The following is a 24,171-nucleotide window of genomic DNA, read 5'->3' on the forward strand; positions in this document are numbered from 1 at the left end:
AGGTCTGACTGAAAATTCTTTTTTCCACTGCAGACATATCACCCATTTATTTAATCAAGCTGGAAGTCCTTCAGACTAATTCCTCTATCTGACATGATCAACAAAACAAAATTTAAATTAATTAATAGTGTCTGGTCAGGAAATGTCTTTGGTGGAAGAACATAGACTGATTTTTCTCTGAATGATTCAAAGAAATGATTCTCTGCCTAAAGCTAGAAATACAATTATTAGCTTTTATAACAACTTCTCAAAGATTTTGAGATAGTTTGACAAAAAGAATTTTAGCTCTACTTGGAAATATAATTTAGTAGTATTTTACTACAATCAAACCAGTACGAGTCTGCTAACTCAAGAACACAAACAGGCCCAGTTCCTAATTTAAAGTAATTATTACCTGGTTAATTCATAGGTTTCTCCTAACAGTGGGTTAAATGGTTTGCCAGTTCTCTCCCACTGAGAAGCTACAGCAGAAACTGCAAAAGCAGCTACAGCCTGTAAGGAAATTAAGAACACCCTGCTATGAGAAGAGTACATTAAAACTTTAAGTTTAATGTATTAATTTGTTGCACATTACATTATTTCATTATTATTCCAAAAAGAAACTGCTAAATTTTGCTTAAGACAAAACCATTTGTAAGCCACGGGTAAGTGACACAGAAGTGGGAAAACAGAAGCATTTATTAAAATTCTCATTTCCCAAAGGAACTATTTTCTGTCATAAGTTCTGTCAGGTTGCACTCTGCCCCATCTTCTCTACAGACCTCTATGAGCTAAGCCTGGTTTCTAACATCTACTTTCCCCCCATTTTGACTGTCCCCCACTCTCAGTTCATTGGGAACAGTGCCCTCCTTTCCCAGTGTCAGGCAAGAATTACTTCTAACAGAGATGAGACCTCTTGAATCACCCCAGCAGGTACAAATGACACTCAGGAGCTCCTGCAGGCTGGGAAGCACAGGTATGGACTATACAGACACAGAATACAAGATAAATATTCCAGTTTCACTTTCAAAACAGAGCTGTGAGTGATACCAGTATAACCTAATGCACACAGGCCTGGTTTCACCATATTTTCCTCCTTGGTGTGAAACCAGGGAGGTACTATATTCTACTTCCAATAACAACCAGTTCTGGGGAAGAAAAGAGTGGTAAATCTTGTCTCTGCCACAACAATTTTTCATCCAGTAACTTCTAAATCACAAGGCCACTCAACAAACCAATTTAGGGTGGCTTAAAGCCAAGATTTCATCTTCATAACACATAAAACCACAAAAGGAGTCACAGATAAAGCAGCCCTGAAATGAGTTGAGGTTCTTGGGTATGGTCAGTTGTGGCACTTTCCTCCTTTTGGCTCAAACCCCGTGCACAGCACTGAGTGTGGAAGTGTCACAAATATTTGATACAGACACTATGAAACAAAAAACTTGTCTAGACAGACAAAAAGGGTCATTCTTATGGTAATGCCTGAGAAGGAAATACACTCAAGTGAGAAATTGTCTTAAAATCAAAGACTGGGAGAAAAAAATCTTCTTCTGAAGCACCCAGAAGGTGGTAGGTGTTCTTACCTGCATTCTTTCCAGGGGATCTGCATGACTACAAGCCTTATTAATGAGGTATATGTGTTCCATATATTCTGTTATCCGTTGAAGGAAACTCAATGGCTCGTTGAAGACAATAGGCATGGTGATCTTGGACAGCTCCTAAATGACCAAAGGGCAGGTTAATTTCTTAGACACAACACTAAGTTAACAAGTGACAACTACAAGAATTTTGAAAATAAGTTGTGGGTGAGTTTATTAACAGCATTCTTCAAAGGACATTTGGCAAGCCTGTGGCAGACCTCCAAGTGCTACAGCCAAAAGGGGCTGGAAGCACTGCAGAACTCTACTAGCAACCTGGAATGATAAACAACTTCAGAAATTCATTCAGTTAACCTAACAAATTCACAAAAAATATTACCTTCTCTTCTGTAAAGCAGAAGAGGTTAAAATTTCCACAGATAGAAGTAATAATGTGCCAAGCAGCTCCATACTGATACCGAAGAGCCACATATTCCTTTGAAATCCTCACCTATTTGCACAATACCTATGTATTGTACTGTAGCAACCACAAATTAATTTTTGAAAGGAACAGTTACATAAAGAATAGTATGTGAATTGCTCTAACAAATTTTAGTGGCTTTCTTTAAGCAACCTGCTATTTGTGTCAGAACGTTTCTCATTTCACATTTATAGATACAAGACAGACACAAAGTTCACAGAGATTTCCAATTCCCCAGGTCTTTTACTATATCCAAGCAAATCTGGCTGTTTAATTATAAAGTTGCACTCATGACTGAGCATTAAAGCATTCATGTAAGTGCTTAAAACTTAGTGGAAAGGAGAATGCAACATTCTCCTCATCTTGTCACAGGCAGCAAGGGAAAAATAATGTTAACTCTTACTGGCTCAAATTGATTTGGACCAAGCAAAGATTCTAGTAAATAGACCACTCATCCCAACAAAAGGAGTTTTGGAAGTTCAGGTGTATCTCCTAGATGACATGAATTAATAAAATAAAGCCCGAAATGACATTTTGCTAAGTAAAGAACAGAAAAGGGCAAGATAAGACAACACTGTGTTATTCAAACCATATTTGACTATATTTTTAATGGCTTTGGTCTAGTTCTTAAAGGACAGCTTCAGAAATGCAGTCCACATATTCCAACAGTGAAAGAAAGTATGGAAATAGTACTGTTACTAAATAAATGTTGAGACCTAGAGTTGCAATTTAAAATTATGCTCCTTAGTGAAACAAAAATGCAAAATGCACCAGGTATTATTCTGTGCCTTAATGTTTAAGCAATAAAATTAACCAGATGACACTGGCAGACCCAACATCAGCATGCTTCATCCAGGCTAACTTACCAGTCCAATGCATTTTTTTAATATGCTCCACACACTAAAATCACTTCTAGAAAACATTGGGGCAGGTAATGATGTCCTGCAATAGAAAAAAAAACCAACTGTCATTATCAACCCTTTAAATACCAAGCCATTTTCATTCATAGGTATTGAAGTAATGTATAAAGGAAGTAAAACTTTAACCTAGACTTGTCACAGGAAGCAGAGACACTATATGAACAGTAATGCTCCAAAAGACAATGAGCCAGCAGATGCTCACTCCTCATTCACTGTGTAGCACTGTGTGTTTACCTGTGTCTCTTAATTCCATTTTCTTGAATCTCTGTCTCCCCGTTATGCTTTCCCGTCCTATTGCTTTGGTGTGGATCTAGATCAAGCATTTCTGGAACTTTATGATTTGCTTCTGAAAAGTCTCCTGAAGAATTGTCGGAATCAAAGCCTGTACAAAAACCATAAGGTAACAGTTTTCTTAGGAACCTTATCATGCCACAGAGTGCCACTCACACTTTACAAGTCTCACACCTTAAGTACACTTATACCAGGTTAGTTTATTTTAAAGAGTATCAGAGTGAAAACCCCTCATCAAGCTACCTAATTTCCAAGAGTATTATGAGCCAAGTATTGTATTAGAATCAAGAATTCTCAACTCATTTTTCACACTGCTGAATATAAAACCAATTTAGAATCTTAAAAGAGAGTAGCTCCTAATCAGATTAGCTGTATTGTGTCCTCTTCAGAGCTGCAGTGTGATTACTGTAATTTTGTTCAGTTATGTAGTTTTCCTCAAAGGCCTTAAAATAATTTAACTTACACTGCTAACAGGCAAGGAGAAAAAAGAAAAAAAGAAAAGAGCAAGGGACCATTTCACAATCCAGGGGCAAACACTCAGACAACTGGAGACAAAGAAAGGCAGGATATCTTAACTTCTTTTTGCCACCCATGTGTGCAAACCGTGTAACACTTCCCTAAAGGTTCCAGCAGGAACCTGTGGACTCCAAGATGAATTGTTCCCTGAGCTCTCCAAGTGACCCACAGCATGCCCTGCTGTTTTAAGGAATACATAACACAATTTTTGCACTCCTTTCATTCCATCTATCACAACCTGGGCAGCCACTTGTCTATGTGCTGAGTTACCATCACACTCAGCTACAGCCTATCCCAGAGTCCAGCTGCGGGTACAGAGAGATTCTGAAATATTACAAAGCAAGTGAACACTCTAATGAAGTAAAGAAATCAATTTTGAGACAGATTATTTCAATTTTAAATAGAGCAAAATGTTGTGATACTCTGTCTTTAACTTTCTAAATAAACAGATTAATATGCTTTTAAAACCTTCTTAACAGCTTTGTGTTAACCTCTCCAAAAGCTGCTTTTACTGTACTTTCACACCCAAAAAGCTGCATTTTTTTCAGATATCAAGACCATGACAGTAACATCCAAAACTGCACCAGGAAGTACCACTGATATGATCTTATTTGGTAAACAGCAGGTGTAATGGGTGATGTCATGTCTTACCCTGTCTCCTACGTTTTGATGTCACAAGCATTTAATTACAGAGCAACAACCACACCTGGCCAGTCAGTACTCAATTGGAAAGTATGATAGTCACATATAGATTCAGGTAGTTAAAATGAAGACTACCCTGAAACACCTGTCTTCAAAAAATACACATGTACAGCTTCAGTGAACTCACAACAAAGTATTTACGATCTTAAAATGGTATTTCTAATCATATATTGGCTTTTTTGGAACCTGTTAAAGTACAAGGAAGTAGAAAAGGCAAATACTTCAGGGCACAGCAAAATAACTTTTATTAGTTTGACTGACAAGCTAATAAAGTTGGGAAAAAAACCTGACAAAGTTGGAAAAAAAGGATGAGGTACATGTGCCCTCACCCAGAAAACCAATCAAGTTCACACAACACAAGGAACAGCATCACTTCAATCACTGGCTTATAGAAGATTAGTTACAAAAACATGTTACTTGAATTTCAGTCTTTACATTGTACCTGAAACCCTGCAAATCCTATCAAATGTTCATTATGTTATCCACACTAGTTTTTCTGCTTCTCCATGAATCAAAATTGTTTTGCCCTGTTCCTGTACAGCACAACAGTAATTTAGATTCTGGTATATATATTATTTATGGACGACAATATGTCACTGGTAAGAAAATCAATGCCAATTCAAACAAGTGTCTTGCAGACAAGCAACAAAAATTAAATCCCAGCTCCAGAAAAGTAAGACACATCAGAATGGTAAGTCTGCTTTATTAGAGTGTACCTCCACCTGATTACTTTAAAAAAAAACCCAACCAAACCCACTTGGGTTAATCCCAGCCAGATAATCACTAGACTTTCAACTACACTTTCAACCTCCAGCATCACATGGCTTGTCCACTACAAGCCCACTGAGAAAGTTTCAAAAGCTGCTTCTCAGTGAAGTTCAAAGTGCTATAGTTTTGTGAACTACCCAGAGAATGTTCTTCACAGAGGAAGTAGATCTGCAATAAAAACAGTTTACTGAAACGATCTGTTGTAGTTTTGCTTACACCTCTCCCATTTAAGTTTTGAACCTGAGAAACTGAGTAGCTAAGTTTTACTTACAGGACAGTTTTCACACTGAAAAGCCACTGGAAGTGAGGATAAAAAAGGGAATAGGGAGCCACACACAGAAATACAATGTCAAAAATTAATCAGACATCCCAACTTCTGTGCGTTAAGGGTGAAACAAAAGCTTTTAAGAAGTCTTAAATTTTCAAAGTAAAATACTTAGGTTGGGTGCCACGAATCTATTTCAAGAACTTAAAAGAAAAGTGACTTGCCAGTAATTCTAGTTCTCTTGGCCTTCCTCTTCCACATCCTGCAAATGAAACAAGTCCACACAGACTACGCTCCACATCAGCCAAGGGAGCAGAGGCACCCGGTTCTGTGAGTCATGTACATGAGAACACCCCTTTGTACAGTCAGCAACTTCCCTGAGCACTAATTAAGCCTTGTCAGCCCAGACAGAAAGGGAATCAAAACAGCAGAGTACTGAGAGCCTTCAGTCCTAAAAAGGGCATAAGGAATAGGGATAAATATGCTAAAAGTGTAGACAGCAAGTGAAGCAAGAGGTATTTTTTTCTTTGCCAGAAATTAGAATTCTACACTTTCTGAAACAAGTCCATCTTCACAACCTGTAGCTGATGGGAGGTAGGTTGGCCTTTCACAACATCTGCAGTACTTAAACATTAAAGCAGAATCCATTGATTCAGTCTGATCCAGGCATTATGAAAATATATTCATTTGGCAGCAGATACTTCATTTCCTCCTCTCCATGTGAAACCAACAGTTTACAGTGAACAATATCCTCACAAATACACCATGCTAGATTAACCTCATGGTGGGCACAGAACAGATTTCCATGGAACAGTGGGTCAATATTTAAAAAAGCAAAATTAAACCATCCGTGTTCTCAAAAATAAATTACTCTGGTAAATAGCCAAGAATTTTCCTGTTCTGTGGCAGCCCTTTCACAAAACACTTTGGCAAATAGGTATCTGACAGAATTAATGAAGGATACAGCTCTGATAGAGCAGACCCTGGTGGCACATAGTCTTTATAAAGTCTGCATCAAGATTAGTACACCCAAGGTGACATAGATCAAAGTATGCTTTGCTTTGAGAAAAAGCAGATTATTGACAGTTGTGCTGTCGGGAATTAACTGTCAAGTTAACGTCAAGAATTAGCTGAGACCACAACTAACATTCCCAAGGGATTCCCAAGGGGAGTACTCATTCATGAGGCAAGGATGTCAAGTGTCAGCAATGCTAATAACCTCTGAATGCAAAGAAAATTCTCTCCATGGAAACTCTTTACTGGTCACCAACACGATTCATCACCTGAACACCCCAATCCATCCTGCACCCTCACGAGTGTAATCATCACCCAGTCAGGGGCAAACTATCTGCCAGGAGGATGATTCCCAACCACGCAGTTTGCAATTCCATCCCACGACAATGTCTTTTGGATGCAATGGGACAGTGTCAGAAGCAGGAAACTTCTCAGCCAAGGAGTTGAAATCCACCACAACAAAAAATCAGGGGTCTCCTTAGGACAGATTCAAATTCTAGAAGTGGATGCCATCAATTAATAACTACAGAAAAGTTGTGGCTTCCTCAAGGAGTGAGCCCATATTACCTTAAAGGTGGCAGCATACTACCTGGGCTGCTCCTGAGAACCCTGCAGAATTCCAGAGAGTAACTCCCCACAGAGTCCAAGTGCTCTAAGCCTGGTTTGCTACCTACAGGACACAAATCACAGTACCCAATTACTAAAATCACTGAACTTGTGGGAACACTTTGCAGCTCCCTCTGGGGAAACCAGGGCCCAGGACTTGGCAGGAGCAAGAGCAGGGCATGGTGTACACACTGTTTTCATCTCAACATGGAGCTGAGACACAGATGAAGAATGTGCTTGTTCCTGGCAGCGATGTCCCAGTCCTAGAGTTCGAGCAGAACAAGTACATGTCTAAAGGTGGCTTCTGCTCATCTACTCATCTGATGTAGAAGTAGGAGAGTATCCTTGGAAAGAACAGACCAAGGAGTCTGCCAAGGGCATTTAACTTTTTTTAATCAAAATTTGGAACCCCAAATCCTGAAGTTTTTACTGCAGAATCTGGAAGCTAAACTTGGCTCAGAAAGGACCTTGACTGTGAACTCGATCTCTGGCAATACTGCGTCTACATCTAACATGCCCAGACCATTAAAAATATAACACACAGATAGGCATGATCAAGACCCATAAAACCTAAAAAATTCAACAAAGCACTATCTGAAAGATACAGGAGCAAAGAGTTGCTACAGCAGCTGGGGAACATGAATGTAGAAAGACCTATTTACAGGTTGTTCTTTGCATCAGATTTATGTATGACTTGGACAAGACACAGCTACAAAGAACCAGGTCTGGCTTCAAAAGGTTTGTGCAAGTAATTCATCAAACTGTCAGCATCTTCTAAAGCATCCAGCTAGAGAAAGGGATTGAGCATCTGTCTTTAAAGGCAGACAGTCCTGAGGGAGAATGAAGCAAACTATTCAGATTCCAAACTCAGCTTACTTCTCTTAAACCAAGTACCTGCAGGGCATGTTCCAGGACAACACATATAACATATATATATATAAACTTATGTCCTGCCAGTACATTCCTCCCTGTGGAAGAATAAGATTAGGACAGGACAAGGAGTGCTCACAGAACTGATGTACAACATCCCACTTCTGAGCAGAGTCAGCCCAGACTGCAGGAACATCTCATGCACAATAGCTCAGAAGTCATTACCACCTGGAGTACTTGTGGGGGGAATCAACTCTTTGAGGTTCAGGCAAAAAAGAAGAGGAAAGAGGACAAAACTAGATGAGTCAAACACTGAGGGCTGTGCACTTCTGCAGCAAGAGACAAAGGAATGCATCGACCTCACAGCTGTACCACACAGACCTCATGCTCAGAGGTACATTTCTGTACACCTATTTCAGTGGAAAAAAATCTAGTTCATTCATGGCATTGGTCCTGAGCTCTTGGAATTGAAAGATTACTGAAGACATATGACAACAATCCACTGTGTGTTCAAGATTTTAATGGTACAACAGTTTGATTTTACAAAGGAACTCCCAGCTGGCATGAATGCAAACCAAATTTCCTCCTCTTCTCTGTGACACAGTTGTGACAAGTCCTATACAGCCTGCTGTCAGTCACACTGCTTCACCCAGCCCCCTCTGTTTACTCTCACATGCATTTCCAACCAACCATGTCTAAGTCCACCTTACCCACTTGTATCTACCATGTACTTCCATTCCTTCAGCTTTCAATGCTTCCCATTATTCTCTTCTCATTCCTGTGATCCTACATTAACCACTCCACACTCAACATTTCTCATTTCCCCCGTTACAGGACTTCTCAAGAGACATTTCAGTGGAAGACTTTAAAATTGTCTGAGATCTTTGAATAGATTTCCTTTATTAGAACACTTCAAGCATTTTATTTCTCCACCAAAACCACCTAAGGCTCTTACAAATAACTATTCATCCTTATTAGTTCAAAGCAAAGTATCATTTGATACACTGCTCAAGTGTGAAGTGATTTAGGTTTAATTTTGTAGAAAAAATATGGGACTGCAAAGGCTTTTGGCTCCCGATTTTGAAAGCACACTTCTACAGTAATTTGTTTCTGACTAGAAAAACATTTTCTACTTCAATTCCTTAGCATAAATCTTCCATTAAAATAAAATAAAAAAAAGAAAAAAATAAAATAACAATAAAAACAACCCATGGAAAATATTTCACCTTTCAAAGGGTCTTAAAAGCATTACTTCTCAAGCTGCTATTAAATTACCTGCTTTTCCAGAAAACGAAAGTAAGACCTGGCCACTAAAGGACTGTTATAATGATAAAATGATAGCCAGCATTAAGCTTCAATAAAAACCCCTCATTTCCAAACCTGAACACAAATTATAATTCTCTCTGTCCACTTTTCAGCAGACAGAACTACAAGTTTTACCAACAGAGGCTTCGTTTTGATTTATTATTAACAGCTACATGTTACTGGCCCCTCACCACACACACAATCCAATTTATAGCTTTTTCCCCCCCCCCTTGGCACTGTGCCCATCACTCACCCGTAACGGCATCATAAAACTCTTCTTCACCGTTCATCCTTCAGTGTGAAATCTCTGCACAGCCAATCCAGCTCCCTCTAATGCATCGTTGAATTTGATTTAGAGATCAAGTATCTGTGTGCTGTCAGGGTCTTCTTTTGCAAATTCCCAGCTGCTTTAGATGATCTATTTGACAAGACAGGGAAACAGAATTAGCAACTTCCACATTTCTTATGTGCACAAACACGCACACTTGACAAATACTAATTTTCCTATTTCCTCCCATAGTAAAAGATGGATTTTTGCATTCATAAGTAAACAGCCTTCTTTGATACCAAAGTAATTTTGAAGATGAATACTGCCTGCCACAAGAACAGTTGCTTTACTAGGCTACCCTCCTCTCTCTACAAATACTTCATATACATTACTGTAAAATATATCTTATTTACTGCAAGTTAAATTTCAAGTACAACTGAAAGGAGCAGAGAACTGACAGAAGAAAAAGACAGCTGGCAAACCAAAAATTCTTTTCAGCACAAGGACAAGCCTTACTGCATCCTTAACCAAGAATGCCAGGAACAAGAAAGAGAACAGTTGTATCTCAAAATCTGACCACTGCATAAAAAGGTTGGGCCTCACTCTACATCATGCAATCAGTACATAGTGAGCCTTAGAGAAGTTTTCTCAGGCTACTGCTATGAACCCTTGAAGAGACAAGTGGAGATTTTTCCATCTAGGAGGAGTGTAAAGAGCCAACAAACTTTTCCTTGGTAGAACCAAGCACACTGCAAATAACTTACAGATTTATGAAGCATTCCAGCTCTACTTTATGCACAGACTAAATAATTTTTTTTCCAGATGGTTGGCAATGGTGTAATGCAAACATTTTTACTTCACCCAATCTTAGTTTAAGGAGAGAATGAGAAAATTTAGTTTCCACTCTTACAAATGTTCACCAGGTACCAACAACAAGCCAAGTACACAACAACAGACAACAGCATGGCAATGCTATCGATATCTCCTCCAGAACAACCTCAATCTGTCAGTCTCAATTTTTTATGATCCTTGAAGATTCCACTGCTTTTGTGGCAGTAGTTTCTCCAGAGTAATTATAACTTGCACAATTCCATTCCAATTAGAAGAAACAAAGCCAGAAGCGCATTCTGCTCCTAGCAGAAGTTTACCATGTTTGAAGCCAATTCCTTCTTCTCTACAAGAAATCAAACTGTGTTTCAAGCCTTTTTCCCCTCACTGCCCAGAACAAAAGCTAGTTGAATGTCTCACACACATACAGTCCTTCCAATTGTCCATTCAGAAGGAGGAGCTAAAACAGCTTATTATGGAACTCATCTCAGTTAATGAATACAGTGTTCGCCTTGAAGTGTTCTGTCTGTCAAGGCCAGGTATTTCAGTTTGTCACTTTTCCCTTAGGAACTTCCCATTTCCTTGCTACTACAGGATTTTGTATCGATCTCTGCATCAGCAATATCATATTTATAAGTCCTCACCTCCACAAGAACAAAACTTTAAACATCTGCTTCTCGACTATTGCTACACTGCTGTTGCAATTGCTCTCAGCTGCATGAGTTTCCTTCCCTTTTCCCTATGCTGTTCTACAGACAGAGACTTTTAAACCTTTTTCAGCTTTCTTGCTCATCAGCAACAAGCTTCTGACTTCTTTTGCCAAAGCTCTGCACTCTCCTAAGCAAGGATGCAACAGCTCAGTGCATTTAAGGCAGGGACATGTCGGTCTGAAGGATTCCAGTGCAAGGCTATCAGCAAGTGCTCACTTGCAGCAGTTTGGATTTCTGCATGAACTAAACACCAGATTTGGTATCACAGAATAGCTTGGGTTGGAAGGGACCTTAAAGATCATCTAGTTCCAATTTTTCTAAATCTGTACTGTAAGTACGAGTCAGTGTACTATCTCTGTTATGCTGTCTAAGGGAAATCAATCCTTGACTCTAAAAAAAGTGCCTGTTCATATCAAAGTTTCTCCAAACTTTCCAGCGCCACCAGCAATATATCTGGGAGTATCTCCTCCAAGGACTCCAAATATGTCATATCTTTGCAGAAAATCTCTCCTTGAGGATGCAACTATGTAAACTTTTCTACAGGGCTGGAGGGAAGGAATCCAAAGAAAACTATTGCTACAGAAAACCAGGACTCACCTCAGGACAAGTGTTCACCCCAGATGACCACACTGGACTCCACTAATTTGCCAAAAAAGAGGTTGCATTAGAGGACTACTTTAACCCTCCAAGTATCCTTGAAGATGCAAGACATTTATGGTTTCAGCTGTCCACAAGCATTGCATCCTCCTGGCAAAACAGCAGCCAACGTTTCCAGAAGGACACTTGGATACACACATGATACAACCCTCTCATGATCAGCACTACAGTTCCCTCATTTTCTCCATGTTTTCTTGCATCTTCCCCTTTTCTGTTTTGTCTCAGTTTTGTAACAGTCTTGTATAGAAGGCACTGAGAAATAAAAATTATGACTTAAAAAACTGTCAATTATCGTTAAGAGCTTTAGAATAAATAAGGTCACACAGATGAATGCCAGTTTCTCCTCTCCCCTCTCCTGCACAATAAGAATTGCATTACAAAAGGACCTGTGAAATGGAACTCCATCCCACAGTGTGCAGATGGAGACAACCCAGATTTCCTATAAAAACACTCTCCAAGTACAAATGAAGTGACCAGAATCAACAACTTGACTTAACCTCACACCACTCCTGAAGCTCACTGCTATTTGAAAATGAAAGTTCAGTCAAATCCCTGTACGTTACACACAAGCTTTATAACTATTACCTAAAGAACAAAATATTCACTGAAGTCACTTTAAATAATAGCCACAAATTGTCCCAAGGTGCCAGGAACAATTTTAAAAGGATAAAGTAATATATTTTGCTGAGTTACACTGGGAATAACTTCGCGCTTATATCACTTCTTTTACATTCAGTTCTTTTATACAGCAGAGATTAACATGAATTTGCATGTAGCTGAACACAGTGATAACAGCATTCAGCTTTCATGAGCCAAAAAGCTAGGATTAAGTCCTTTTCTCTTACTGAAAGCAACAGCAAAAGTTACTTTCAGCTAGGTTGAAATGCCAGAAGACAAAAACATCCTGGTTGCTTCATATTCAGTATTTGTAATCTGCATTTCCTCCTCCATGTCCCTGATGTATCCAGAAGAATTCACTTACACACGAGCAACTGTAAATAACAGGTTTTACCAAAATTGCCACTGGAGGAAGGGTGCAACACTCCTGTGGTAGACAGACCTTCAGGGGCTCAGGGCCACCTGTCTTGGAAAATCCCTCATAAAGCATAAACACGGTATCATGTTCTCAACTTTTAGTCCTACAGTGTAGAAGAAATATAAAGTATATTTGCATATTTTCTTATATATGTAGTAATCACCAGGAATGGAGCAAACAGGTTTCCATACAGGATTTCACTGGCTCCTCGTTGGAGAGAAAACACTGTTTCAACCATCAGGGTTTGCTGGTTTACAGCTTAAAGTTATCTTAGTGGGTTTACAGGCAGTGCCAAGGGCTGAGCCTGAGTGCTCAAGGCACAGACACTCAGAAAGGTGCTTTTTGTGGGGACCTCAGCCCAGTTGCCACACTGATCACCAAGTCATTTTATAAATGACATGGAAAAGCTGCAAGTAGTGCCATCCTAAGAGAACTGCAAATTTGCCATTGAATGATGACAACACACTCCTAGCCACAGGCAGCCCAGATTTTGTGGTTTACAGCAACAAAGCTTATCTATTTCCTCATATTTTAAGGGTAGGTATTGGTACAGACTAATCAGATTTATTATGGGATTTGTGTGCATGAGCAACAACTGGCACATTTATTTTTATTTTCATATCAAACTGATCTCCCTACAGGAAAGACACTATTTTTGAAGCTCAAACCGAAAGACAAGAGAAAAAATCATCCAAAAAAAGTAATAATACCCATCCCAACAGTACAACCAACCACTTCAGTTCCTCTGAAATAAGCTTTGCATTTTGGTGATGTTTTAAAGCCATCCACAAACAGGTTAAACAAGATATTAGGCTGTCCAATAACACAATTTAGAAATGCAAATACCAATGCTGAAATAAAAATGCTATTTTTGCCCCAAGCAAGAATCCCCAAAACCTGAACAGGTAAAGGACAGAAATATAACTAACTACTAATCACATGGGCACAAGTGATTAGTATTGTTGCTGCACAACAAGTCAAAAGGTTATCTGAAGGGAGCCTACGAGAAAGGTGGAGAGGGACTTTTTACAAGAGCATGTAGTGACAGGACAAGGGGGAATGTGAATTTTAATTGACAGAGAGCAGGTTTAGATTAGATATTAAACAGAAATTCTTCTCTGTGAGGGTGGGGAGGCCCTGGCACAGGTTGCCCAGAGAAGCTGTGGATGCCCCATCCTTGCAGCCTTGTCCAAGGCCAAGTTGGACGGGGCTTGGAGCAACCTGGGCTAGTGGAAGGTGTCCCTGCCCATGGCAGGGGGTTGGAACTGGATGGTCTTTAGGGTTCCTTCCAACCCAAACCATTCTGTGATTCTATGATACTCATTAAAATTCCTTTAAATTCTCATAGTTCATCAGGAAATGTCACATTCCTGCATGACTGATGACCACGGACAGTCCCTTTCTCAAAGGACATGGGGATGTTTTGCAAAGGCAAAGGACAAAGCAGTTGAAATAAATACTGCAGAAACACAAGAAAATACTTGCACCACATTCACAGCACACCTTGAAATAGGTTCTACAGAGGGAAGGAGTTACTCAGAATGACATCCTGCCTTTCAGAAGCCTGTCACAGACAGAGAGAACAAACAGAAAGGGCTGTTCTTAAATGTGTCTGAGACAGATCCCCAGAGGCACACGCTCCTCTCAGTGATCCTCACAGCCCTGATGCAGAGAGTGTCACTATTCACACCACCCACAGTGACAGCCAAGGTCCCATGACAAAGGAAGAACGAAGTTGTAGCGTATCTGTCAATCAGCTGGTTATGAATAATGTCACACAAAGTGTTTGTCAAGCGCAGTTGAACCCGTCACTCACTCGGTGTGACACCTACCAGGTGATCTGGCTCCCAGGAACACGCTTTGCTTTGCAAAGATTAACTCTGTGCAGGTCAGAGCATCCCCTACAAGGTCACAGTCCCCAGCTGTAGAAGGTACAAGAACTCTCTTCCAGAAATACATCAGTCCCAGAGACTTTGCACAATTCCCATTTTAAACCGTTTCCTCCCACTTGAATTTATTTTTAAAACCAGGCCAACAAAAGCCGCAAGACTTTGCAAAATCACTTTATAAACTCATTTGCTCAACGCGCTCTGTGACGTGCATGTGAGCACTGAGCACCCCTCTGAGAAGAGATGCACATTCCACCTTTATGGCTGCTCTCCAAAATCAGACTGTGGGGATCCACTGCCTGCAGAGCACCCGTGCTCTCCACACCTATATGCCAGATGAGGCAAATATGCCATGAGGGGAGCTTCGGGTTGGACATTAGGAGGAATTTCTTCACAGAAAGGGTTGTTAAGCATTGGAAGGGGCTGCCCAAGGAGGTGGTGGAGTCCCCATCCCTGGAGGTGTTCAAGGAACAACTGGACTTGGCACTCAGTGCTCTGGTCTAGCTGAAAAGAGTCACAGGCTGGACTCCATGATCTTGGAGGTCTTTTCCAGCCTAAATGATTCTGTGATCCTGAGGCTGTGGAGATGACCTGCAATGGTTGTCCATAACATCATTTCATCTGCTTACAGCTCTATCAAGCACTAAAAATTGAAATTTCCTATGCCATTTATCTGGATACGTCAGTAATCCCACAATTTTGTCGCCTCATGTGCTTGCTCCTTCTCAAAATCCATTTGTCAGCAGAAAAATAATAAAAATAACCAGCTTATGCCTCTGTTGATTCTGGATCCTTGGAACTTATACACGATTAAAAAAAACCCAAAAAACTGTACCCCAGAACAACCTGTAAGAGTTTATACATGCAACTACTCTGGCTTAGTTAATTCGACTAGTTCCTCCATACTAACTTGTTCTTCCAGGTTAATCCCCAACAAAGACCCGGCTGGATAACCAAAAGTTACTCCTCCTTAAAGAAACATTTACATTTCTATAGAAAGACCAGCATTTACAGCCCAGTGGCTCATAGGGCTGGAATGTGGCTCAGCAAGCTCAGGTTAGAAGCTGGCTCAAGAAAACTGCAGTGCTTTTTTTCCTCCAGAGACCTGAAGCAGAAATTTCACATCATGCAGCAATTCTGGAAAGCTTTGCTGACACCATCCTGCTACCTTTACAAATCCCATTTTTTTTTCACTTTGAAATCACATGTTCTGGCTCTGTGAGACCCATAAAACACTCAGTCCTGCTCATTACACTGACATTAAATCTACTTGTGAGATCAAGGAGCGTTTAAGTAAAACCAAGTACAGAATCAATAGGCAGTCAGGAAAATAACCACAGCATGAGCAGGTAGGGTGTTAGGAGTTCAATACACTGGAATTAGAGTGCCACCAAAGAATTCATGAACTAGCACATTCATCAGCTTTTTCACATGCCTAACAAGGTTTTGTTGGATCTGCACTTCCACAGCAAATTTTAAAATCATTAAAGTTTATTAACTTGAAAAGAGAATAATTGCAAGGAAGAAAAATTAGAAAAAAAGGGGAAAAAGGAAAAAGGTCACTTGGGACTTCCTCACGAAAAACATTTTCATTAGTTTGATATGACAAGAATGAGAGGAAATGTGAATTTTCAAAGTGAGAGAGAGCAGGTTTAGATTAGATATTAAACAGAAATTCTTTCCTTTGAGGGTGGGGAGGCCCTGGCACAGGTTGCCCAGAGAAGCTGTGGATGCCCCATCCCTGCAAGTGTCCAAGGCCAGGTTGGATGGGGCTTGGAGCAACCTGGAATAGTGGAAGGTGTCCCTGCCCATGGCAAGGGGTGGAAAGAGATGGTCTTTAGGGTCCCTTCCAACCCAAACCATTCTGTGATATCCTGGATGCACCTTCTGTCCAGAAAGAGACTCCAAGAGCCAGTAAAAGACCAAAGATACACACTCTTCACATTAACACTAAAATTAAAAAATGAGGGGAAAAAAGGACAACAAAAAAACCAAGTCTACAGCATGGTTGGGGGAATAGGAGCCAACCTCATCATCTCCTGAGTTGCCTGCTGAAATAAAACAGAGCTGTAGTACTTCAAGGGATTGAAATAAATAACTCAAACTGGAAGATAAATATTCATGTGTGTTTGCTTCATACACATCTCCTGAAAACATCAAACTGCAGTGTTTCATCTCTGCTTCAGCAAAGATGAATCCTAATTGACTTATGAAATTAGGTTACCAACAACACTGGATCTAAAACATCTACAAAAATTAGCCAAGAAGTCAATTTAATTGGCAATTTAGATACCTGCTGTAATTATTATGCACTTAAAATCTCTTTAGCCAGAGAACAGCTACAGATGGCAGAATCCAGAAGAGGATTTTCTTTACCAAATTAGATTTCTTTCTTACTCCAAAGTTTGAATGCAATACCATCTTCCACCAAGATGTCTTGGCAAGATGAAACTCTCTCTACATCCTCAGCAAGGAAAGGGCAACTTCCTTCTCAAGTTAACAAAGTGCAGAGAGGCTGAGTGATGAGGATCAACACAAATCAAACTGATTTATGGTTCTGTTCTCTCAGGAATACCAGCTTCTGGTGATACTTCACAGGAACTAGAGCCAACTGGAACTCTGCAAGTCTGGCTTTCAACTGAGGAAAAGCTACAAAATTTGTATCTGCATCAGAACAAATGACAGTAATTGTTGCACACACAAATACTGCCCCCAGCACAAAGCTACAGTGCTGCTACCAGAGGTATGATTTATTGAACATAAAAATTGTAAAGATGAAACTGGACAGAAAATACCCTCCCAGCATAGTGCTCAACTACCTGTGGAACCAATGGCTTTTCCTCACTTTCTTTACAATCAAAAATTCTGTTCTACAGCCAAGGATATTGGCTTGAATTTCCATAAATCTAATAAACAAACAGAACAAGGAAACTTGATTCCAGCAGATTAATATCTTCTGATGCAAAACGCTTCGCTGAAATTCCCACAAAACTCTGTAAATATTCTCCTTTTTTAACACCACCTCAATGTTTGAGACATTTTTCCACCTGAGAGCATCTGGTACAGCATTTCTCGGACTTTGTAACCTTCCCTTGGGAACTATTTCATGGCCCATGATTGTAAAATATGACAAAATTCCATTTTGCATTCCTCTCCACGCATGATGCAGAATGTTAGGTTTGATCATGAGTGATAAGCCAGCTCATTTCTAAGCACATTGTTAAAAAAAAAAAAAAATCATTCACTACTGTATTGTAACTAGTTACTTCTTAGTAGTTTCCTGAGGAATTGTTCTATCTTACAGAGATAAGGTGGGAAGTAATCAATAACTCCAAGCACAGTGACACAAGCGTCAGTAGATATGTAATTAATCATTTATGAACACTTCTCTTTGAAGGTAAAATTAAGGATGCTTCAGTATTTCCCATCACGATGCAACCACCCCTACAAATTGATCTCTGAAGCTCATGAATGTGAAGACAATTACAGCATAAAACACCACCGGAGAAAACCCCTAGAACCGCAAAAAGTAGTTACATTTTTAAGTTTATAGATCTTCCTACTCAAAGGCACTTTTTAAGCTTTGTCTCTGTGGGCCCATTCTCTCCAGGCAAGTGCAGGTTTACATTTATTCTGTACAAGGTATCTTACAAAATCATTTTCACAGAGACTCTTAAATAATTGTGATAGCAATTATATGACAAACAGAGCAGGAAGACAACAGTGATGAACCCAGTGCAAAGCCCTACAGCATAAGAAACCATATTTTCATGCCTACCAACAACTCCTCACACACTGGAATTCTGCAGCACGAGCTCATGCACACAACCAGAAGACTGTTAAAGAGTTTTAAGATGATACCACAAATTTACAAAAGCTTTATAAAGTCAGAGTTTATGCTATGGGTGAATTTCATTTAAAGCTACATTTGTAGTAGATAACTAATGGATTCCAGTATGAGGTTGCTACTACGTTTGCTGTTGTCAAGAGATTAAAAAAATAAAATAAAATAAATGCTGACTTCTCAAGACAGGACAAATCTCTCTATTTAGAGTTCAGTTTTAGTAAAGAATCCACCCAACTATCTGCTCAATAACATTAACCCACTTGGGTAACAAAACGTGCACAGCACTTTGTTTAAAAGAAAGACCATGTAAACAAAGTTATTTGCATCTCTGAAGATCGGTAGCATTTTTGTTTCACTATTGGACAACCATTCAACAGTTTCATTGGTGCAAAACCTAGAAAGAACCCCACACAGGGGTCAGTTTTGTTCTGACAAAGTTCTCATCTCAGTGAACACACGCTGCTGAAGGGCCTGTTATGAACGGGCTGGTAAGGGAATTTCTCCGCAGCCTCAACACACACAAGTTTTATAATTGAGAGTTATTAAAGGGATTCTTGTTCTCACTTGATTGCACTGACACGTTGCAGGGAACAGAGTTTACATCAGCACCTCAGTGGCCAGAGCTGTGGGTGAGTTAAAGAGCTGAAGTGAGTGATGAGAACCACAGACACCTCAGAACTCACACACCACCTCCAGACTTCCCATCACTGCTTTTAACTATCATCACAACCAAAACACAATGAGATCTATTAACAGGCTCTTTTGGGAGTATGAAAAAGAAAAATTACTCAGAAGAGTAAAAATATAATGAAGTTATCCATTCATGAAAATGCATTTCTTGAAAAATACCCTAAGCATGCAAACTTTACAAAACCCCAGAGGTTCACAGCATCCCAACAGCCACAACCTTTATCTCATCCGAAACTCTGGACAGCACAGCAAAGGAACTGGACTCCACCAGGAAACCACAGACCAAGGTTTCCACTCAGTCTAATGCCAAGCACAGAGCAAAAGACAGCTTAAGTTTTGGACTATAAAACCCAGAGGGTCAAAACTAAAAGGTTTCTGCAGCTGCAGGGACAATTCACCTTTTGTGCACCCTCCCTCCCACTAGATTGATAAACAACCCCAGGAAGACAACACTCTGCAGCCTCTGCATTTTCTGAATGGAGGCTGCTGTAACTTACTAAAAATCTGTCTCATCACGTGCACAATATGTGCATAATAAAATATACTGAACTAAATCTAAAGGATCTGTCTAGACCAGCAAATGAATTTCCAATCGTAACTGTATTTAAGGGAAAGAAAAAAATCAAGTTTAAGGAAGCTTAGTCTATTCTTGTCTGTTCTTTCGTCTATTCTTGTAACTTATTGATCCTGAAAATTAAGATATTATCTTTGTGCACTGAATCAACAATACATTTTTTGAAGAGTATAACTGAACGTTATGGTAAGCCACATTTGACACATTCTAATTGCTTATTGCTCTCCTGCAACTTGCTATTACAAGTCTTTAAGGATACAAAATAAATAATTACATCATCACACATCTATCTGCACAGTAATTATCAAGAATTCAAGGATTGAGATAATGTATTCTGTAATTCCCAGTTCTATGATGGTCTATTCCATAAAATAATAAAACCTATAAAAGAATTGCTATAATGCATAACCTATATTCTTTTGCAAGACTAAGCACATCAAAGTCCCATATCTCCAAAGTGGCAGATGCAGGGTGACCAACTTGTTCATTGCTCTCATTTTCCAATTTATTCAGCTTGGAGAAGGTGCCCCTGTGATCAGTTACATGTTCAAACTCAGCAAAAACACGAGCATTCCATATTTAACACATATTCTTTGCACGCCCGATTTTGTGCATTTCTTCCGAAAAATGTAAAGAGAACCAAACATTTTAGTTACTTCACAAAGAAGTGACTAAACACTAAGCATTTTAAACATCATAGCAGCGTCACATACAGACATTTCTTGTACCTCCATGACTCAGGTGGCAAAACTGATGCTGAAGTGAAGGACTAGAAAAATGCCACCCTGTAAATGGAAGCCCTAGATATCAACCAGCATGATGTAACATTGCACTTGCTCAAGGACAAGTTACTTCAAATACCAAAGCTAATAACTTATCTGCTTAAAAATTCAGCGTACTTGCAGGCAAACCTTGCTTTCAAACAACGACCCAAAAAAAAAAGAATCATCTGACTGGCACTACAAACAGTGGTTTAAAAATATAGCCTTATCAAAGCAAAAAAAGCCTGGTTGGGATGTTTTCCAGCCAACACTAAGATAACAGAAAGCAAAGCTTTCCACCTTTGTTCTAGGTCAGCGTGTGTGAAGTTCACACAGTAGAATTCACAAGAAGAAAGACTGAAAGAAATACCAGTTTCAATCACAAGACCTGTCAGCTTAAGCAAGTACGTATCATGGAAAGCAGTAACAGTATTAAAACTGATTTAAAGAAACCATCCAAGAGTGAAAATGCTCCTCAGTGATCAGTTACTGCCTAGAAGTCAGCAAACAAATAACTAAAACCCACACTGTTTTTCAGTATTGCACCAAAAGAAACCTTTAACCTATCTAGTCTCCAACTACTTGCAGGCACGGGGTTTGTTGTCTAATCATCATTTTCTATCTCCAACTTTTGGCTTCTGTTTCTAAGATTATATTGGCACGGCTGAAGAACCAGTTCTGGAGGAAAATGCCACATTTATTCCTGGACAGCAGACATCTCAGTGCTTCCTTTCGAGGACTCCCTGAAGTTACAGGTTCACCATGAGGTGCTGTTGGTTCAGGAAAACAACACTAAGAATCACTCCTGGTCTTATCCCAGACTGCCCTCAACTTTCTGTCACGTGGTCAAACATTCGCATGGCTTGACAACTATTTTAAGAAAAAGCTTTGTTTACTGTCACTGAAAACCCAGAGGGTTCCTTAGGGGAAAAATCACTGCTCGGAATTTCTTGCTTCCATGCTAGTTTAGCCAGTTCTCCCACTTCCATCCCACGGTGCAGGGCTTTATGTTTGGGAGTCACCCAAGTCACTGCTTCCAGACATTGCCCTGAGGTTTTACAAGTCCCTGAGCACGCTGGTGCAAAGTTGGTTAAGGTGACATGTACGTGGTTGCTCCCAGATGGCAACGTGAACGTGGAGTTACAGAACTTCGGAGGGTTAAGTTGGAACAATCCAATTTTAGTTTTTCCTGCATGCAAAGCTTTAGAAGAGGAAACACCACAAGAGGAGTGGTGCAGTGATGCTAATCAACACTGCATATCCACATCTCCTTTTTAGTTTTCCTGGGATCAAAACTGATCTGTACTTTAACAGAGCGAACTCACAGTAAATGGAAGCAATATCTGCTTGAACTCAACATGCTTTGGCAGATACTCCTGAGAGGAAACACAAGATTATGGCATACAGAAAAAACAGAAGGTGATTTTGAACCCACATCTGAAATTCTGGCCTGCAAGTGCTGCAGAGTCCAGAAGGAGTCCTGAATCTGAACACACAGAGAGCACAAACATGATCAATACCCAGATTAAATAAATGGCAACATAACTTACACCTTTGTTACCATGCAGAAGTTCTGGTGGCATGGTATTTAAAAAAAAGCCTTTTTTCCTGCTATTTTTCCCATCTTGCTTGTCTCCCTTTCAGGAGCTCTGTAAGAGAAACATCGGGTAGGTAACTGAAGAACAGCAACAAAAAAAAAAAAGCCAAACTCAAATAAGCCCTGACTGCTCGCTGTGCTTCAGCTGTGGCCTAAAAGGCCCCTTGAGGCTCCCGTGCTGAGCTGAGCCGAGCCCAATACAGTCCCCTGGGGAACTGCCTGTCGTAGACTCCTCTGCTAAACCACCCAGCTGCAAAAGCAATCGGAAAAATACAATAAAATTAGAAAAAGGCCAGCGCCGGGGCTGACAGAGCTGCGCTGACCTGCACCCTCTGCAGGGACAGCGACGTCCTTCAGCCCCCGCTCCCTGCCCGGCCACAAAGAGCCCGAGGGCTGGCAAGGGGGAACCGGGAAGGGCTCAGCACCAGGCAGGGCTCAGCATCGGGAGCAGCACCGGGAAGGGGCTCAGCACCGGATGGAGTCACAGCACTGGGAAGGGCTCAGCGTCAGGCAGCATCAAAGCACTGGGCAGGATCACAGCACTGGGCACAGCACCGGGCAGAGCACCAGGCAGGATCACAGCACCGGGAACGGGGGGGGCTCAGCACCGGGTGGAATCACAGCACCGGGGAGGCACTCAGAACCTCACCCCAACACCCTCCACCCTGCTGCCCGACTCTGCGGGATCCCGCAGCGCCCCAAGACCCCCGGGCGAGTCAAGGCCCCCCCGCCCGCCGCCGCCGCCGCGCTGACAGCGCGCCCCGCGGCCCACGGGGGAGCGACCCCCCCGCGGCCCACTGCGGGCGCTGCCGGGGGCGCGGGGGCCCCGCGGGGAGCGCAGCGCGGCAGCCCCGACCCTGCCCTGCCCGCGGCGTTACCTGAACCAGCCCCGATCCCGGCTCCTCTCCCGCTCCGGCCCCGCCGACACCGAGGCGGAAGTGCGGCCCTGGCCGCGCCGGAGTGACGGGAGGCCCCGCCAATCGCAGGGCGCGGCCGCGCCCCACCGCGGTGAAGGCGGCCAATCGACTCCAACTCCCCCGCTGGGAGGCGGGGCGAATGCTAATGAAGCGCGGAGCCTCTCCGCCCCGGGCCGCGCCACCGCTGGGGAGAGAGCGGGCCAATGGCACGGCGGGGGGGCGGGGATATGCAGATGAACGGGATATCCATGGAGGCGTGGCTATGCAGAAGAGGGTGATGAGGGTGGTACCGGCAGCCACCGGGGCGCGAGGTCGCCTCACCGGGCAGGATCTGGGGGGTCGGTGCGGCCCCTCCTGCACGAAGACAACGATGTAGCCACTGTTTCCGGTTGTGTTTTGTGGGAAAATTGTACCCTCAGCCTCTTGCAGAGCGGGAACTTGGTCACCATAACGTCGTAGTATAATGGGTTGTTCTTTAATGACAGGTGAAAACAGACATATTCCTGCTATCTTTCACTGTCATTATAAGTGGTGTCTCAAAGTCGGACTCTGTAGCTGCACGTGTTCTTGTGCGCTCTGCTGCTAGATCAGGACTAATATGAATTTAAACGCTGTTTTGGGGATTATATAACTTTCAGGCCATCCTTGAGGCACGTCACCTGTAGGCTACAAATGCAACAGTTCAATTTTCAGTTCCTTCCATCATCCTGGCGTCCTCCTCCATGTCCTGCTGCTCTGAGCCGGTCGATGTACACCTCAAAACCCCAGAGAAATGGCCAACAAAGCTGTGTGCTGGTAGCTCACGGGTCACAGTCGCTCCCTGCCCGGCGAGAAGCCAACAGGTGCCTTTCTTTCCCTCACCCCAAACTTGCACTTGTTGGTGAACAACAGGTGACTGGAGGCAAGCCCGTAATAATCCCCTCCGCCTCAGTCATTACTGGCAGGGTAAAGCAATTGAGGCTGTTCGTAGCTGTTGGTGCAAGTATCAAAACTGTGAGTCAGGAGTTTAAAATGAATTTGATTCATGGCATTTCTCTCTCACGCAACACCTGTTCCGCTCTTTTTATTTACCTGCTCATTTCTGAGGTGTTTGCTTCACATGC

At 41.5% G+C, this 24,171-nt stretch overlaps 1 protein-coding gene across 3 annotated transcripts in view; it reads right to left on the minus strand.

Moving 5' to 3' along the window:
* The window catches only part of OSBPL2 (oxysterol binding protein like 2), a 34,756-nt gene extending 11,623 nt beyond the window's left edge, over positions 1-23,133 (minus strand). Inside the window, exons 1-7 of one of the 3 annotated variants that reach the window (XM_064674065.1) lie at positions 23,030-23,133; positions 22,105-22,203; positions 9,548-9,712; positions 3,192-3,339; positions 2,904-2,979; positions 1,563-1,697; positions 395-492 (exon numbers count right to left, since the gene is read on the minus strand). In XM_064674065.1, the coding sequence (XP_064530135.1) occupies positions 395-492; positions 1,563-1,697; positions 2,904-2,979; positions 3,192-3,339; positions 9,548-9,584 (494 nt within the window). In that variant the 5' untranslated portion in view covers positions 9,585-9,712; positions 22,105-22,203; positions 23,030-23,133. Of the gene's footprint in view, positions 1-394; positions 493-1,562; positions 1,698-2,903; positions 2,980-3,191; positions 3,340-9,547; positions 9,713-22,104; positions 22,204-22,474; positions 22,674-23,029 lie in introns of those variants that run through there. The other 2 variants (XM_064674066.1, XM_064674067.1) reach the window with 2 other exon arrangements.
* Positions 23,134-24,171: the final 1,038 nt, after the last annotated feature.

This window comes from Pseudopipra pipra, chromosome 17, assembly GCF_036250125.1.
Source record: "Pseudopipra pipra isolate bDixPip1 chromosome 17, bDixPip1.hap1, whole genome shotgun sequence".
Taxonomy (NCBI): Eukaryota; Metazoa; Chordata; class Aves; order Passeriformes; family Pipridae; genus Pseudopipra; species Pseudopipra pipra.